Source organism: Brachyhypopomus gauderio, chromosome 10 (genome assembly GCF_052324685.1).
Source record: "Brachyhypopomus gauderio isolate BG-103 chromosome 10, BGAUD_0.2, whole genome shotgun sequence".
NCBI classification, from domain to species: domain Eukaryota; kingdom Metazoa; phylum Chordata; class Actinopteri; order Gymnotiformes; family Hypopomidae; genus Brachyhypopomus; species Brachyhypopomus gauderio.
The window spans coordinates 17,534,468-17,550,095 of record NC_135220.1 but is presented as its reverse complement, the minus strand read 5'-3'; the positions used below and the strand labels follow the sequence as shown (position 1 = coordinate 17,550,095).

The 15,628-nt window shown below is 47.6% G+C and overlaps 1 protein-coding gene across 2 annotated transcripts; it reads left to right on the top strand.

Annotated features, from left to right (window-relative positions):
• The first annotated feature begins 1,171 nt into the window (after positions 1–1,171).
• emsy (EMSY transcriptional repressor, BRCA2 interacting) lies at positions 1,172–11,459 on the top strand. Of its 2 annotated transcripts, none has more exons than XM_077020087.1 (21): positions 1,172–1,582; positions 2,564–2,635; positions 2,844–2,952; positions 3,496–3,595; positions 3,928–4,002; positions 4,108–4,283; positions 4,486–4,641; positions 4,788–5,047; positions 5,137–5,365; positions 5,470–5,682; positions 5,881–6,033; positions 6,222–6,395; positions 6,556–6,692; positions 6,822–6,998; positions 7,263–7,461; positions 7,987–8,190; positions 8,402–8,557; positions 8,709–8,839; positions 8,958–9,512; positions 9,757–10,098; positions 10,246–11,459. In XM_077020087.1, the coding sequence occupies exons 3-21, from the start codon at positions 2,847–2,849 to the stop codon at positions 10,441–10,443; spliced, it is 3,741 nt and encodes a 1,246-aa protein (XP_076876202.1). In that variant the 5' UTR covers positions 1,172–1,582; positions 2,564–2,635; positions 2,844–2,846; the 3' UTR covers positions 10,444–11,459. The 2 variants fall into 2 exon arrangements, with proteins under 2 accessions (XP_076876202.1, XP_076876203.1); XM_077020088.1 differs by having other exon boundaries at positions 1,175–1,582; positions 8,026–8,190.
• Positions 11,460–15,628: the final 4,169 nt, after the last annotated feature.

Below are 15,628 nucleotides of genomic sequence, written 5' to 3'. Positions count from 1 at the left end.
ATGTGTTTTAAAGTTAAAAGATGGCAATTGATTTTATGCGTACTGGTATTTGTATATTCTGAGTTGAGTAATATCTACTCATCGCTGTTCGTGGGTGAACTTCTTTTCAGTGCTAATGTGATGATGGGTGTTGCTATATGCATTTATGTAATGATGTCATTTAACAATGCTACAAATGAATCTTGAATGATAAGGTGCAAACGTTCCATTGTCAGCATGTATGGATGCTTTCACTGTGGCTTTTATTTTTGAGTTAATATGAATCCGCTGTATGTGAAGCTTCAGTAACACCTAGATATGATCAAGAACGAGGGAAAAGAACATCAGAAAATTGATGCTGATTGCCTAAACCCTGATATCTGTGTTTATAATTACAACCTGCCATCCCTGCATTTTTAGGAAAGGTGAAGGTGCTGTTCTTTGTTCTTACTCCATTGTGTTCCTAAAATTGGCATGACTATTGTTTATGATGAAAGTGAGATGTTTTGAGGTTATTGTTATTTATCTTTTCAGTGTCTGGCTAATTGTTATTGTATGACTATTACTCTATTCACCATGTGAAAAGCAAAAATGAAAGTAAAGCTATCATTACAACCATAAAACATTTTGCAGTCCCGATGTTTGTCATGGCCAGTGTTTGTAAATACAATATTAAGTATTTGTATTGTTTTCCCTAGTATATATTCTTGAGCAGTGCCTATAGCATTATCTGTGTTTAGCTCAATTTATATTGTAGTTCACCATATTTAGCTGATCTAGGACCGCTGTAAAATTTAAAAGGTCTCTCCCAAACCTACACCAATCAATTTCCAGTCCGCTCGGAACAAAAATGAACATGTTCCCAATACAACGCCAAACAAACTGGGGGTTATAAAGCCACTGCGTAGACCTTCCTGCCTGTCGTTGACCCAGATGCTGTATGTGTCAAAGGTGAAAAACAAGTATAATTAGGATTACAAGAACCTTTCACACCAAACTGCTATAAAATGCACTTTAAAGGTGATATAATATTCATTTGTTGGTTTCCTATGTTTTATTGTCTATTTTCACACACACATAACATATCTGATGTGTGCATCCTCCTTTCTGTCGTCTGTCCCGTTACATCGTGCACATTTAACGCTCCTTTACTGTAAACAATGTCTTGCAAGTTGTTCAGCCTCGGTCGGTCATAACGGTTTTGTTAGCCCAGGCACAAAATGTCTTACAACACTGCATTTTCAGCAAAACCCACTTTAAAACAAGGACTGGACCACGAACTGTGTTTAAAATAAGCCTTCACGACCACAGCAGTACGTGGGACCTGATCGGAGCGCAGAGAAATCTGCCTGCCGCGAAAATAAATGATTGATGATCAACCTCAACATCTGCTGCCTCGAATATGAACTACAAGATAATACATTTACACAAAATATTAGAAGGAATATACAGTTCGTGTTGTAGCGATTAACTCGTTTGTGGTCCCACTTTCGAGCCTTCTTAAGCGCATTAAGGCTGTTGTGCGGGCAGCTCGGACCCGGCCCGAGTGTTTTGGATCACCATGGCGGAACTGAAGGACTGTGAGGAGTGTTATCTAGCAGCGGTCGGTCTTTGTTTTTACCTCTTTGCTTATGCATTTAACTATATTCCGTCATATCGAAATGTTATATAGGCCGATCTAGTTGATCTTATGGTATTAGATCTCCAAAAGATCAACCGGGCTGTTTAATTTGTGTGTGCAGTAGTGGCTCGTTTTGAGTTAGCAGTGCTGGCTAGCTGACTAGCTAAGCTGGGTGATAATGGCGGCGGTGTGTTCGTGGTGTTGATTATAAACACAGGCGCCGGTGTTCGTGCCTACAAACGCACTCTGCCGTCCTTGTTCCTGACTGCAGCTGGTCAACCGCGGTACAGGAGCTACCTAGAGGTGCTGGACCGGTCTCGGTTGGCCAGCTGGCCGTCTATGTGGCGAGGGGTCCAGTTTGTCGAGGTTCAGGTACATGTTGAAGGAAGGGTGGCTAGTGATAACACGAAACACTTCAAACGGGAACGGCGGCGTTATTTCACCAAAGGCTCGTTCGAGTAATATACATTTATACGTCTATTATAAGCTCCTTAACTAGCATCATATTACCAAAAACATTGCTAGCTGGCGCGCTGTTGGCTACCGGAAATTGACATTGACATTTTTCCCATATGTATTTATTATTGTTGTTGTTATTTTTTTGCATCTTCTCCCTCATGTCATGAATTTCCGGTCAAATTACAGTACATCGGTTTCCTCCTATAGGTCTGAATGTAGTAGAAATGTATTATGTAGTATGAAATGACCTGATGTCTACAGTTACAGCTTTCACAAAATCAGTGTTTGCTTTATTTACTGTAATGTCTGGTACATTTTTGTTTTTCTTATCATTTAGGAAGTGGGATCTGAGTGTATCTTGGATTCATAATTCCCTTAATTGTAGTCAAGCAGCATCTCCGAACACTGTTCCTGAAGTGAATGTGCACAGTAACCAGATGTTGGTCGGTTAATAGCATCCAGATCATTTGGAATAAAGTTGTATTTTTTATGGTTTTCTTAAAGGGTATGGTTTTCTGGAAGATCATTGTACATTAAAGAGCAAACATTTCAGACAAAGGTCACAATCTCTCAACGGTGAGTGCACTTACACATACAATATACTCAAATTAAAATGTTATATATTATGTATGCATCATTACATAATCTTTTTTGTATTTTTGTGTGCTTTGTCATGTTTACTAAAGCTAAAATTCAGCTAGAGAATAGTCTATTCCAGAAAGTTTGGCAGTCTTCAGTCAGTCTTCTGTCAGTCTTTTGATTGTGAACCTGTGTCTCTGAGAAGTGGATGATTCAGCAGGAGAAGCCACAGGTGGCTTGCACCATGCCGGTGGTGTGGCCTACGCTTCTCGACCTCAGCAGAGACGAATGCAAACGAATCCTGCGCAAGCTCGGTGAGAGACCTTTACGTTCTGGGTTCCTGACTGACTGTGAACGTGGAGCTGTGATTAGAGCTCACAGCAGCATGTGCTGACCCAGGCCTGACTGTTTGGCCGTGGGAAAACGGCACTGTTGAGTTTAGTAATTGTGAGCATGCGTAGACCTGCGTGGTTCTCTCCCTAACCCTAAGCGAGCGCATCACCTCCACACGGTGGTTTACAGGGCTGGGATCAGCTACCCCTTGGCTAGAACAAGGCTGTGTGTTTGGTTGCCTGTAAAATCATGTACTTGGAGGTTAGAGGGGTAGTATCCTCTCCTGTCAGTTAAGTAATTTCCCAGCGTCCACAAGAATCACGTTATCATAGGAATTAAGATATCACAATGCTAAAAGGTAGAGAGCTTATTCAGCCAGGCTTAATTTGGGCCTCAATCTTAGCATTGTGAAGACCTTTCTGCACATTGACCTTTGACCCAGATCTATCACTGCAAGTCCAGTGGTCATGATTGATGAGTGTGTAAAATTAATCTAGCCATTTTGTACGTGTGTGTGTGTGCAGAACTGGAGGCGTATGCGGGTGTGATCAGTGCTCTTCGTGCCCAGGGCGATCTAACCAAGGACAAGAAAGACCTGCTTGGAGAGCTTACCAAAGTGTTAAGGTAGGGATTCAGTAGACTGCTGCGAAAGGCAAAACTAGGTAGATCAGAGCTGAGCACAGTTTGGCTCTGCACAGTCGCACGTACTGGACCACTCGAGCTACATTTGGTGTGTTTGAAGAGAGACCGTGCTGCGCTATGATGGGCGACCCTGAGACGGGTCAGACACTGGGACGTTCCGTATAGGTGTTTGGTGCCTCTGCAAGTAAAGATGGGTGTCCTGTTCAAACAGCCTCATCGAATGCTGTGCAGTTGTGCTCCTAGGTTAGTGGAACGCCTGATCCTGGAACAGCAGATGTTTGTTTGTGTATCTGATGCGTTTCGTTTCTGCCCAGCATCTCAACCGAGCGCCATCGGGCAGAGGTGCGGCGGGCGGTCAACGATGAGCGGCTGACTACTATCGCGTACCAGTAAGTGGGCCGTGATGCACGTCCAAGTGACTTTTCTGCAAATTTACATGAACCATGCCTCATATTCAGCGTTGGTTGTTTCTTATTTTTGTTTCTTGCTAATAGCATGTCTGGGCCAAACGGCTCCTCGGAGTGGTCCATCGAGGGCCGCAGGCTGGTCCCACTCATGCCCAGGCTGGTGCCTCAGACGGCATTCACTGTGACCGCCAACGCGGTGGCCAACACCACGGCCCACCAGAATGCTTCGCTGTTGCTGCCTGCAGACACTGGCAACAAAGAAGGTAAAACATTTTTTTAATGGGATAAAAGGTTTTTTTTTTTTTTTGTGATTATTAACTGTTTGTAACATTATAACTATTTGTAACTTCGTAATAATCACATTTATAAAATCTTTTTAATGCATGCTTCATAGAAAGTGTTAGTTTTTGTCTTGGCATTCCTGTGGTTTGTGATGGTGTCTTGTTGTTTATTTGCTTTGCACAGTGGTGGTATGTTACTCGTACACCAGCACTACTGCCACGCCCCCCAGTGTCTCCGCCCCCAGCAGCAGCATGGCAGCTGCGGTCAAATCACCCCGGCCTGCTAGCCCCGCCTCCAATGTGGTAGTGTTGCCAAGCGGAAGTACTGTCTATGTTAAGAGTAAGTTGGTGACCTCCAGAAATATATAGATTTGATTATTGTTAGTTTTATTTTTAGTTTTAATGTTCATGCATGTATTTTAAAAGATGGCTCCCTGAATAATGAGGAAGGAGATGTTCTTATTTTGCTTTGTTATTCTCTCTTAGGCGTGAGTTGTTCTGATGAAGATGAGAAACCTCGTAAGCGCCGGCGCACCAACTCCTCTGGCTCCTCCCCCGTGCTGCTGAAGGAGGTGCCTAAAGTGGCTCCGCCTGTGTCCAAGACCATCACGGTGCCGGTGAGCGGGAGCCCCAAGATGAGCAACCTGATGCAGAGCATCGCCAACTCCCTGCCCCCCCACATGTCCCCAGTGAAGATCACCTTCACCAAGCCCACCACGCAGACCACCAACACCACCACGCAGAAGGTCAGTGTGCGTGCTGTGACCCGCCTCTCCCTCCCTGCGTTACCAGGGACTCGGCTTTCTTAGGTTCTCCCCCTTCCTGCCCCCTGCAGGTCATTATTGTCACCACCTCGCCGAGCTCCAACTTTGTGCCGAACATTCTCTCCAAGTCGCACAACTACGCTGCCATGTCCAAGCTGGTGTCCAGCTCGGCGCTGACCTCGTCTAGCCAGAAACAGACCATGGTCATTTCAGCCAGCGCTGCCCCAGGGCCCAGCCCTGTGGCGGTCACTACGGTGGTGTCCTCCACCCCTGCGATGGTGATGTCCACCATGGCTCAGAGTAAGTGTGTGGATACACATGTATGCAAGAGAGTGCTCTGTTGTCCATGTATTTCCTGGATTGATTTTATTTGTGTGTGTGTGTGTGTGTGTGTGTGTGTTTAGCTGGATCCTCACCTGGAACCTCAGCAGCCGTGAAGGTTGCCACAACCAGGCTGCCCTCTCCCAAGGCTCTGGTTGGCTCTCCGTCTCAGATCCTCCAGTTCCCCAAACAGCAGCAGTCACCCAAAGGGCTGCAGGGCTCCCCACTCACCTCCTCACCCCAGAGCACCACACCCTCGGGCTCCAAACCCACCATACAGATCAAGCAGGAGTCAGGTCAGGCCTTCAGCACATGGAAGTTCCTGGAATTTCATTTTGCATACCTTAAAACACCCTGTTGTCATGTGTATGATGATGTGTATTGTTATTTATGTCAGTTATACTTTGTGTGTGTGTGTGTGTGTGTGTGTGTGTGTGTGTGTGTGTGTGTGTGTGTGTGTGTGTGTGTGTGTGTGTGTGTGTGTGTGTGTGTAGGAGTGAAGATCATCACACAGCAGATGCAGCCCAGTAAGATCCTGCCCAAACCCTCCAGCGCAGCCGTCGTCAGCAGTAGCAGCTCCGCCCCCATCATGGTGGTCAGCAGCAATGGGGCCATTATGACCACTAAACTAGTCACCACCCCCACAGGTATCTGACATTTTCACTTGGCCATCTAGCTGAAACCTCAAAGCCCAGACTGAGGTCTGACTCTGCCTGCTGAAGCTCCTCAGATCCAGAACCTGACCACCAATCATCCGTAATGAACAACGTGCCTTGCTTTGCTTGAGGTTGCAAAATAACCCTGTGTGTGTGTGTGTGTGTGTGTGCACGCGCAGGGACCCAGGCCACCTATACCCGGCCCTCCGTCAGCCCCACCATTGGAGCCCGGGTGGCCACGTCGCCCGCCGGGGCAACTTACGTGAAGACCACCAGTGGCAGCATCATCACGGTGGTGCCCAAGTCTTTGGCCACGCTCGGGGGCAAGATCATCAGCACCAACATCGTGACCGGTAAGCTGGTGGAAGCTGGAGGCGTGGCCAAGAGACGCATAGAATGATGGGAAGTGTTCCAAAGTGAAGGATTGTGGGAATGGATGGGCAGGTGGGGGGGAGGGGGGTGAGAAGTGGAGTCGTTTCCGCTGTGGTCTCATCTACACTCTTCATCAAACAGGCACCACCACAAAGATCACAACCATTCCCATGACATCCAAACCCAATGTCATCGTGGTGCAGAAAACCACAGGGAAAGGGGCCACCATCCAGGGCCTGCCTGGGAAGAACGTGGTCACCACGCTGTTAAACGCTGGGGTAGGCTCGCATTACATAGTCATGATCGCCATCTTCTCATTAACAATTTTGTGTTTTTACGTAGCCTGAGCTGGGCTTGCCTTAAAGGCTACGTTTGATGAAGGTTTCTTTGATGCGTGCGTGTGTCAGGGCGAGAAGGCTCTGCAGGCGGTACCAGGAGCCAAACCCGCCATCATTGCGGCATCGCGCCCCATCACCAAGATGATCGTGACTCAGCCCAAGGGCCTGGGAGCGGCGGTGCAGGCCTCCAGCACCACCAAGATCATCCCCACCAAGATCGTCTACGGCCAGCAGGGCAAGACCCAGGTGCGGCCCGTCCGATGACCGCTTGCCTCATAGTGCCCGGCCACGTCCGAGCAAGGGTTTGGCGATATATCAAAAATGCGTCATTGTGATATTTGGACACCCAACCCGATATGTGGTGTGTATCGTATTGCGAAATAAAGTAATGAATGAAGATGAGGGTATCATCTACGTATAGGCCTAATCCCCTGCAGACTGGATGAAGGATTATGTTCTCTTACCTACGACGGGAGCGTAGTGTGAGCCTGTGGCCGTCCTGCTGTGCAGGTGCTGATCAAACCGAAGCCCATGGCCTTCCAGGCGGCCGTGGTGAGCGAGCAGGCCAGGCAGCTGGTCAGCGAGACGCTGCAGCAGGTGTCGCGTGCGGCCGATGCCGGTGTAGTGGGATCCGTCCAGGAGGGGGCGCTGAAGGACGATTCACCCTCATACATGGAAAGCAGCCCTGTGTCGTCGGACAGTACCCACGGTGAGCTTGGACAGTGCAATGATACATTCCCAGGTGTACCTTTTATAGAAGGGACAGATCATTTGAGTGTGTTTGATTTATTTATATGTTTGCATGCATGCATGGAAGCACCTTATGGAAATTGTTGTAATTAATATAGTTGGATTTTAGTCACATTCACATGTTTAGCTGGCTAGAGATTCTCCACGAGGGACTGTTATTAGCACTCAAGTAGGGACACTTTGTAGGAGTAGCATTTCACATCATTGAGGACAATTTTGTTTGATCTTCATGAAATAAAAAGATCAAATGGGTAAAAAAAAATCTTACTAGTATTTCACATCATTGTGAACTATTTTGTTTGATCTTTATGAAATAAAGATCTTTAGGAAATAAAGATCAAAAAGGTCAAATAAAATCAGTATGACTACCCAAGTATCACCTGTTATTTATCCCTAATGATCCCTTTCCAAAAGAAATTACCAAATGCTTTTGAAATTCTTTCATCTATAATTAGCCAGAGAGGAATGCTTTGTGTTTTGCAAGGTCTGCGTGATGCTGAACTCTGGTGTCTGCGCCCTCTAGACACCCAGGCAGTAGTGCACGTCATCACCTCCAGGGGTCAGGAGTGGGCAGAGCAGGAGGTCTCTGTGGAAGCCAGTCCCACCATCATCTACCAGGATGTAAGCGCAGAGGCCCAGTCTGCAACATCCACCATTAAAGCCCTGCTGGAGCTGCAGCAGACCACAGGTGTGTGTGTGTGTGTGTGTGTGTGTGTGTGTGTGTGTGTGTGTGTGTGTGTGTGTGTGTGTGTGTGTGTGTGTGTGTGTGTGTGTGTGTGTGTGTGTGTGTGTGTGTGTGTGTGTGTGTGTGTGTGTGTGTGTGTGTGTGTGTGTGTGTGTGTGTGTGTTACTCCTCTCTCTTCAAGGACAGTAAGAACATGTGCTTTTATTTTGGACAGCCAAGGAAAAGGCTGAGGCCAAGCCCCGCCAACACACCATTGACCTGAGCCAGATGGCAGTGCCCATGCAGATGCCCCCAGAGAGGAGGCAGTCACCCGAACCATCGGGCCAGGCAGTGGGCCAGGCTGACACCCCAGCAGAGAGCTCCTCCATCGGTACACCTGCCTTCTCCCACACCTTTAACAAAGCCCAGCTGCTTTACAGCCTACTCGGCTCAGAATGGATTTCTTCTCTTTATGGGTTGAGGCCATTTTGGATAATGTTGGAAAAAGTTTTGAAATATACTGTTTGTGCGTGTATGTGCAGCTAAACCCGTGAAGGCTGCAGCAGTCGGTGAGGCTTCTGTTTCCTGCAGTCAGACGTGCCCCCTCTCCTCCACAGTGAAGGTCTCCAGTAGTGCTGCACCCTCCACAAGCACAACCACCCTGAACACTCTGGTAACGTGTGTGTGTGTGTGTGTGTGTGTGTGTGTGTGTGTGTGGTTATTACAGTTGACCTGTGAAATATATGTCTGATGGAGATGAACTACAGACAGACCCTGTGTGTGTGTTGCAGGGCAGTGTGTGTCCTGAGCAGGCCAGGCCTCTGGAGGAGCAGGTGGTAGTGGAAGAGGGTGATTTAGAGGGCGACACCCTGGACCCTCAGACGGGGCTCTTCTACCGAGCCGCCCAGTCCACCCCACAGCCCGCCCCTCCCCCTCTCCAACACCACCGCACCCCTCCGAATGCCCTCGCTAAGGCTGGCCCACCTGCCACGCCCACCAAGCCCGCCCCCGGCCAGGCTGAAGCGTTGCCGGCGTCCAAGAAAGTAGAGCAGCCCCACCCCAGGCCCCAAGTCCCGGCGGCCTCGGTGAGGGCAGACAAGCCCTCCGCCTCTCCCTCTCCGTCAGGCCCCGCCGGAGCGCTGGCCACCCTGCAGGCCGTCGTCGCCAAGCCCCCGCACACCCCGCACACCCCGCACACCCCACACACCCCACAGCTGCCGAAGCTACAGCAGGCGCCGAGCTCACACCACCGGCCCAACATGCACACGCCGCTGTCCCACCCACCACCACTGCAGGCACACCACCCCGTGGGCACGGAGAAGAACACCGCCAGCAGCAGCAGCCAGGTTGGGGAGCGCTCTCTCTCTCTCTCTCTCTCTCTCTCTCTCTTTCTCATATCTATCTCTCTCTTTCTCATATCTATCTCTCTCTTTCTCATATCTATCTCTCTCTCTCTCATATCTATCTCTCTCTCTCATACACTGCCCCCCTCTCTCGTACTCCTCTCTCTCTCTCATACACTTCTCTCTCTCTCTCTCTCTCTCTCTCTCTCTCTCTCTCTCTCTCTCTGTCTCTGTCTCTCATTCACAGGTGCAGCAGCCAATTATTACCCAGGGTGCCACCGTCACCAAGATTACATTCGGTGGTCACCAATGTCCGCCCACATCCAGCACTGGGGAGGCAACAGCCAAGCTGCAGGCGGAGTCCAGCTCGGGGATGGGCGCGTCCGAGAAACCCGTCTCCGACATCCTCAAGATCTCCATGATGGAGGCGGAGATCGACCCGGGTGCGGAGGCCATGGTGGTGGACTCGTCCAGCGACCGCGGCCCCTTCAGCAAGACGCCGTCCGCCTCGCCCCTCATCACCAGCTCCAAACACGCTCACAGCTCCTACAGCCGCATCCAGAAGAGTAAAGACCTGGACGTGATACAGGTGAGCAGGTCTGCATTGTGATGGAGGCGTGGCCGAGCTTACGGATGCACACAGGTAGACACAGACGAACAAGCAGACCGAAACGCTCTGTTGACCCCTGAGCTATAACGTCTTGGTGTGACTGTCTCTCTCACCCCAACCCTGCAGGTCATCCCCCAGTACTCCATTATGCCCGACTCCAGCCAGTCGAACGTGGTGGTTGAACCCAGCGGCTTCCTGGAGATCACCGACTACACCAGCCAGCGCCTAGACGAAGAAGCCGGCATGGACCAGGACGTGGACAGCAGCAACGACGAGGGGGCGGGGGCCAGCCCGGCGGAGGCCTGCGCCGACCAATCACAATGAGCAAAGGGGCTGCACCTAATGCGTCCACGCCTACCGCTCTAAGGAACGGGAGCATGCAGTACGTTCACCCTGAGGAGGCGGTGGGACCTTCCTGTCAGTCTGTGGGAGGCATGCAGCGCACATAGGGCACGGACCCGGGAAATGTGGGCGGCGGCCTCCTGGGCTGTAGCAGTACCGAAAAGAAGCAGCGGGGGGAGGGGCCTGTGGTTCACGTCTCGGCGCTTTAGAACGGACCCTGACATGGTACCTGCTCGACGTCCTCTCCTCAACACATTTCACTCGCGTGGTTTTCCCTCACAGCAGAACGAAACCGAACCAAAACCGTAAAAGACTTCCACAGCGTCCTACTTCAAGCAACGGGGGTGGGGGGGTGGAGTGCATGGGTGCGCCCCCTAGCTTTGGGGATGTCCTGCAGAAAACACCTGCACCTCATAGTTTACAAGCAGACCACAGACTTAGAATCCGATTTGGACGTTCTAATTCTTTGGTTAGGACATCATCTAATGCTGTTCCTGTAACTGGGTCTCCCCAATGTACAGGATACTGTAAATAACATCATCATGGTTACGCTGTTAGTACTAGAAGATTATTATCCTGGCAACGCACTTGCAAAGTGATGTTTTACCCAGTTTGCTAAAGCAAAGACGACCCCCCCCCCCCCCCCCCCGTCCAGTGTGTTCTGATTTACTGTCTTTGTTGACATAAAGGTTAGCGTATTATTTGTATAAACTTTAATACAAGATGCTCACAGAAACATTTTGTCTGGTCTTCTTTTACTCTGGCCTATATTTACTTTAGAGTGTGGGTGGGGGTTATGTGGTACGTGTGTGTTCCTCACTGGCGTAACTGGGGGATTTTGGATTTGAATCCCACCTGAAATATTTTATGACGCATAAAATAATCGGGGATTTACAGTAGCGGACATATGGTACAGCTAATAACGTATGTGTAAAAATGAAATGTTTTTTTGCACAAAAATTAAGCAACAGTAATGCTCATAAAATTCTGAAGCCTCAGACTGTTTTTACTGTTTTTACAGCTGCCATGGCTCAAAACTATTAACTAATCAGGACCGTGTGTTTTTTCAGTATCTGTCTGATAGTTATAAAACTAGCTGCATGAGTGATCAAAGTTCAGACACGGAACTGTCCCCAACAAAGAAGTCAGACATGATATCCTTGTGCCTGCTGGTTTGATGGAAGATCACACCTTAAATTCTGAAATGTCAAACTTACTCTGCTGCTTGTAGTGATGTAGATTACTGCTTTGCACGTGTCAATTCAATTCCTGGTTATTTCTTTGTCTGGCATCATACAGGTGTGTGTTTGTAATAACCTGATGGCCAGATAACTTGTGTCTCTCAGGTATTATTCAAATGTGGAATTTCCCGATGCCAGGGTGTATATGTGTGTGTCAGTAAGTAATTATGTGCATAATTAATGATCAGGGTATGTGCTTTACGGTGGATTCCAACACCTTCAGTGGTTTTAGGGAGGAGCTGTGGTGTTTTAAGCCTTTATTTATAACTGAGGAGCTGCAGCAGATGGCAGGTGTGGAAACTTTGAAAGGGGTTTTTAGTGATTATCTGACCATTATTTACACATGCATACACCTAAGTGCTATCTCTCTCTGTCTCTCTCTCTTTCTCTTTCTCTCTCATTACCCACAGAACCTTATCTCCATTCTTTTCCTAGCTTTGTTTAGGAGTTGGGACTTTCCGCTCTAGATTCCTAGAGTGTACTGGGAGCTACAGATGTCCCCTTCTGGGAGCCCCTGACGTGACCCTCAGTGGAGAGGGTCATCACCTTGGCTAACACGGTGTTCACACTCGCGTGTTCACATGTTTCTATGGTTGATTTTGACTAGTTTGGACAGGAGTTGTGTAGGGCTACAAGGAAAACTGCAGGTGTGACATAATGGCTTTGTCACGAGGACCTGGTGCACCTTGCTGAGACAATCAGCTGGTTAGAGTTACACTTTCAGTTTCTGTTAGCAGGTGTGTGTGTTGGGGGGGGGGGGGGGTGGGGGAAACCCCATTGTAACATTACTCTTCATTATTTACTAGATGCTGTCATTGGATGTTTGGTTTGCTTAACCGGATAACCTTTATCTTGAGAACTCCTGACCAGTTCTGTTTTCGAGCTCGGATATCTAAAGATACTTTCTTGTCTTCCTCAGTCGTGTGTTGGACTGAGTGGCTCGGTGAGCGGAACTCATTTGATTGTATCTACATGTTCTACTTCTGAGCTCACTCGGGGATTTTGTTCTTAATGACATGAAGTAGACTAAAGGCAAAAATATTTGGCGTTCGGAAACCCTGTAAACAGGCCAGAGCAGGATGGTCGTCGTTACACCTCTAAGCTGTAGGAAAGCTGCAGTTCTCCACAAAGACTTCAATACAGCTGCTTATTGTTTAGGTTACAGACTGCAGTGCCCCAGTTAAATTTATTTGTTGAATTTTTTAACTGTTTACCATTTTTGGTTTGTTTTTATTTATTTCACAGCTTTTTATTTATTTCACAAGTAATTACTGTTACCCAGGCTGAACTGAATCAATTCTGTCTTCAGACTTCACCGAACATATCTGGTGTACACACTAAATTCAGATTTACTGGCTGTATAAACACTTTCTAGACTCCTGTAGCTTGAAACTGCCCCTAGGGTCCCAAAGTATTAAACATCACAAAGCAAAAGCCATGCATCTCTGGTTTCCTCAACAGAGAGGCACGGCACTGATATGTTTGAAACTCAAAGGCTTCATTCTGACACCCACACCTGCCTGTTGCTGCTTTAAGGATACGACTTCTGGAGGCCTGGCTGAGTTATGTTCCGAGCTATTTAATATCTAAGCAGAACTTCAACTGGACTTCTCTTCCCATGGTCACTCCCTTCTGTGTCTCCATGGAGAAAGACTTTGATACACTGACAGCAGACGTTTTGGGTCGGATGGACTGCAGGCTGAAGTCTGACAGGCTGAGCGTGATTTATTGCCAGGTTCCAACGCTGGGAGAAGTGTTGCGAAAACTGGGGTTTTGTGGTTTACAGAGGTTTGTATCAAAACGCGATGGGCCGTGCGACCTGGAGGAGGGAGGTTCCCCTGGTTCTCCTCAAGATGTCCTCATACCGTCTCGAGGAGGTCTACCTCATCGGGACCTGAACCCTGGAGTCCCTATGGTCCTGCTCCATGTCCACGGGGTGATGCTTTAAAGAGCCGATACAGGCTGCACCTTCTGATTTGGTTTGTGGACCATGTCAAACCATTGTTTTGATGTGTCAAATACTACCGCTGTTCCCGATATCTTGTAGAAGGGTGTGAAGAGGATTGAGAAGTGTATACAGTGGACCGTGTGCTCTGTCCCAGACGACTTGTACACACGTGTCTCTTGAAAGATGCATGTTAACTTCCCAACCGTGTCTGTGCTGTCGTGCACCAAGCAGGATTTATATGCCAGACACATCAAGTGTTTGCACAGTCACTGGGGAGGATGGACTTACTTCCACTGTAACTTCAGTATCAGTCTTAATGCTCCTGTCACATGATTTAGAGCACAAGTGGGGATTCACTCTCATGTAGCTCAGCCTGGTTCAGTGCTCACTTGACGCACTGTGCCCATCACATTTATTTATTTCTCCCAGAAAGAAATTTAATTGAGTATGTTTGCATAACATGTAGTTATGGGATATACATTATATAATACGTATAGTCCAAACCTCAGTTTCACAGCAAAAGCTTGCTGTAAATCTTGACATGGAGTTTTGTATCCATTCACTGCACAGCGTACTGATATTTAACCCGAGCATTGTCTCCAACTTGGTGCAGATTGGAGCCACCATTAACCATCTGAAATCACCTCTATAGGTCTATCATGTATATGGGTTATGCTGCTTCCTCAGCCAGTCATGAAGACTTTAGTGATGCACATGACCACACCGGGCATCGTCTTGATCACCTGGTTATTACTCCAGATCTACTGCTGAAGATAGTGTGGATATAACCAAACAAACATGAGGCCAAATGATACGATGATTTACACATTTGTCAGTGAAAACAAAGTCTGTTAACATGTAGATAGCCGACAGACATTTAGCAGACGAGTTGAATCGGTCCAAATGGCTGGATTTGCTATTGGACCACCCACCAGTCACACCGTCTGTTGTGATGCTTTAGTGCTTCCAGGCAACACCTGCTACCTAGCAACTGAAGCTCCATCATGACCATTTAGAAAAAGGGACCTATAGCACAAAAGCAGTGTTCCCCTACGCCACTGGCTCAGCTGACTTTGATCATTTTGACCTCAATATGCACATTCTTTCATCATTTAGCTCTAGAATACCACAGAACTGACTCACCAGAACCCATTTCCTTTCCCTCTGTTTTTAATGCTGTCTCAAAAGAATTGAAAAAGGACTTTGCTCTGTATTCACAGGAAATAGGCTCATTCTGAAAGGAAATAGTTTGATGCCCTTTTAGTTACGTGTTGGGTTATTACGCAACACCCCTTCTGAGTTCTGCGAGGGAGGGAGTTTCGCTAATGTAATGATGATGTTTTTGTCTAGCTCTGATGACTGATTCTCTGGACAATGTCGTAAATACACACATACACACGATTTGAATTCTAACTAAACTGGCGTGGGTTTTAACCACATAGGGTTCTTTAGGTTGCTAAAAACAAGTTTAGTAAAATGTCTCTCCATATTCCTTTAACTAGTGCCACATTTGGCGAAAACCAAACCCACCATATCGGCACAAATACCTCATAACTGTTGAGTGCGCTGGTGGTGCAAGGGTGATGATCTGAGTTTGCTCTTCAGTCCCAGGACCTGGGTATCTTGCAGTTATTTGAGATGATGGTGAACGTCATATGTAGCTACCATAGTATTCTTGGGTGGAATGTGTCCAACAGCTAGAATTCGGCTGAAATTGTGTCATTCAACAGGACAATAATCCCAAGCACACTGACAACAGAATCAAGGTGTTGCAATGATCCACACCTAGAAATGCTGTGGCAGGACCTTAAGTGAGCAGTGCAGGATCTTAAGTGAAACTGAAAGTCTTACAGTAAATTATTACAATTAGTCCTACGAGGTCTTGGTTCATGGTGTGTACTTCGCTTTGCCATGCATGACTTTTAAAATTTGGCTTCATTTTTTGTAAATAAATGGATTCTTATGTGTTGTTTAGCTG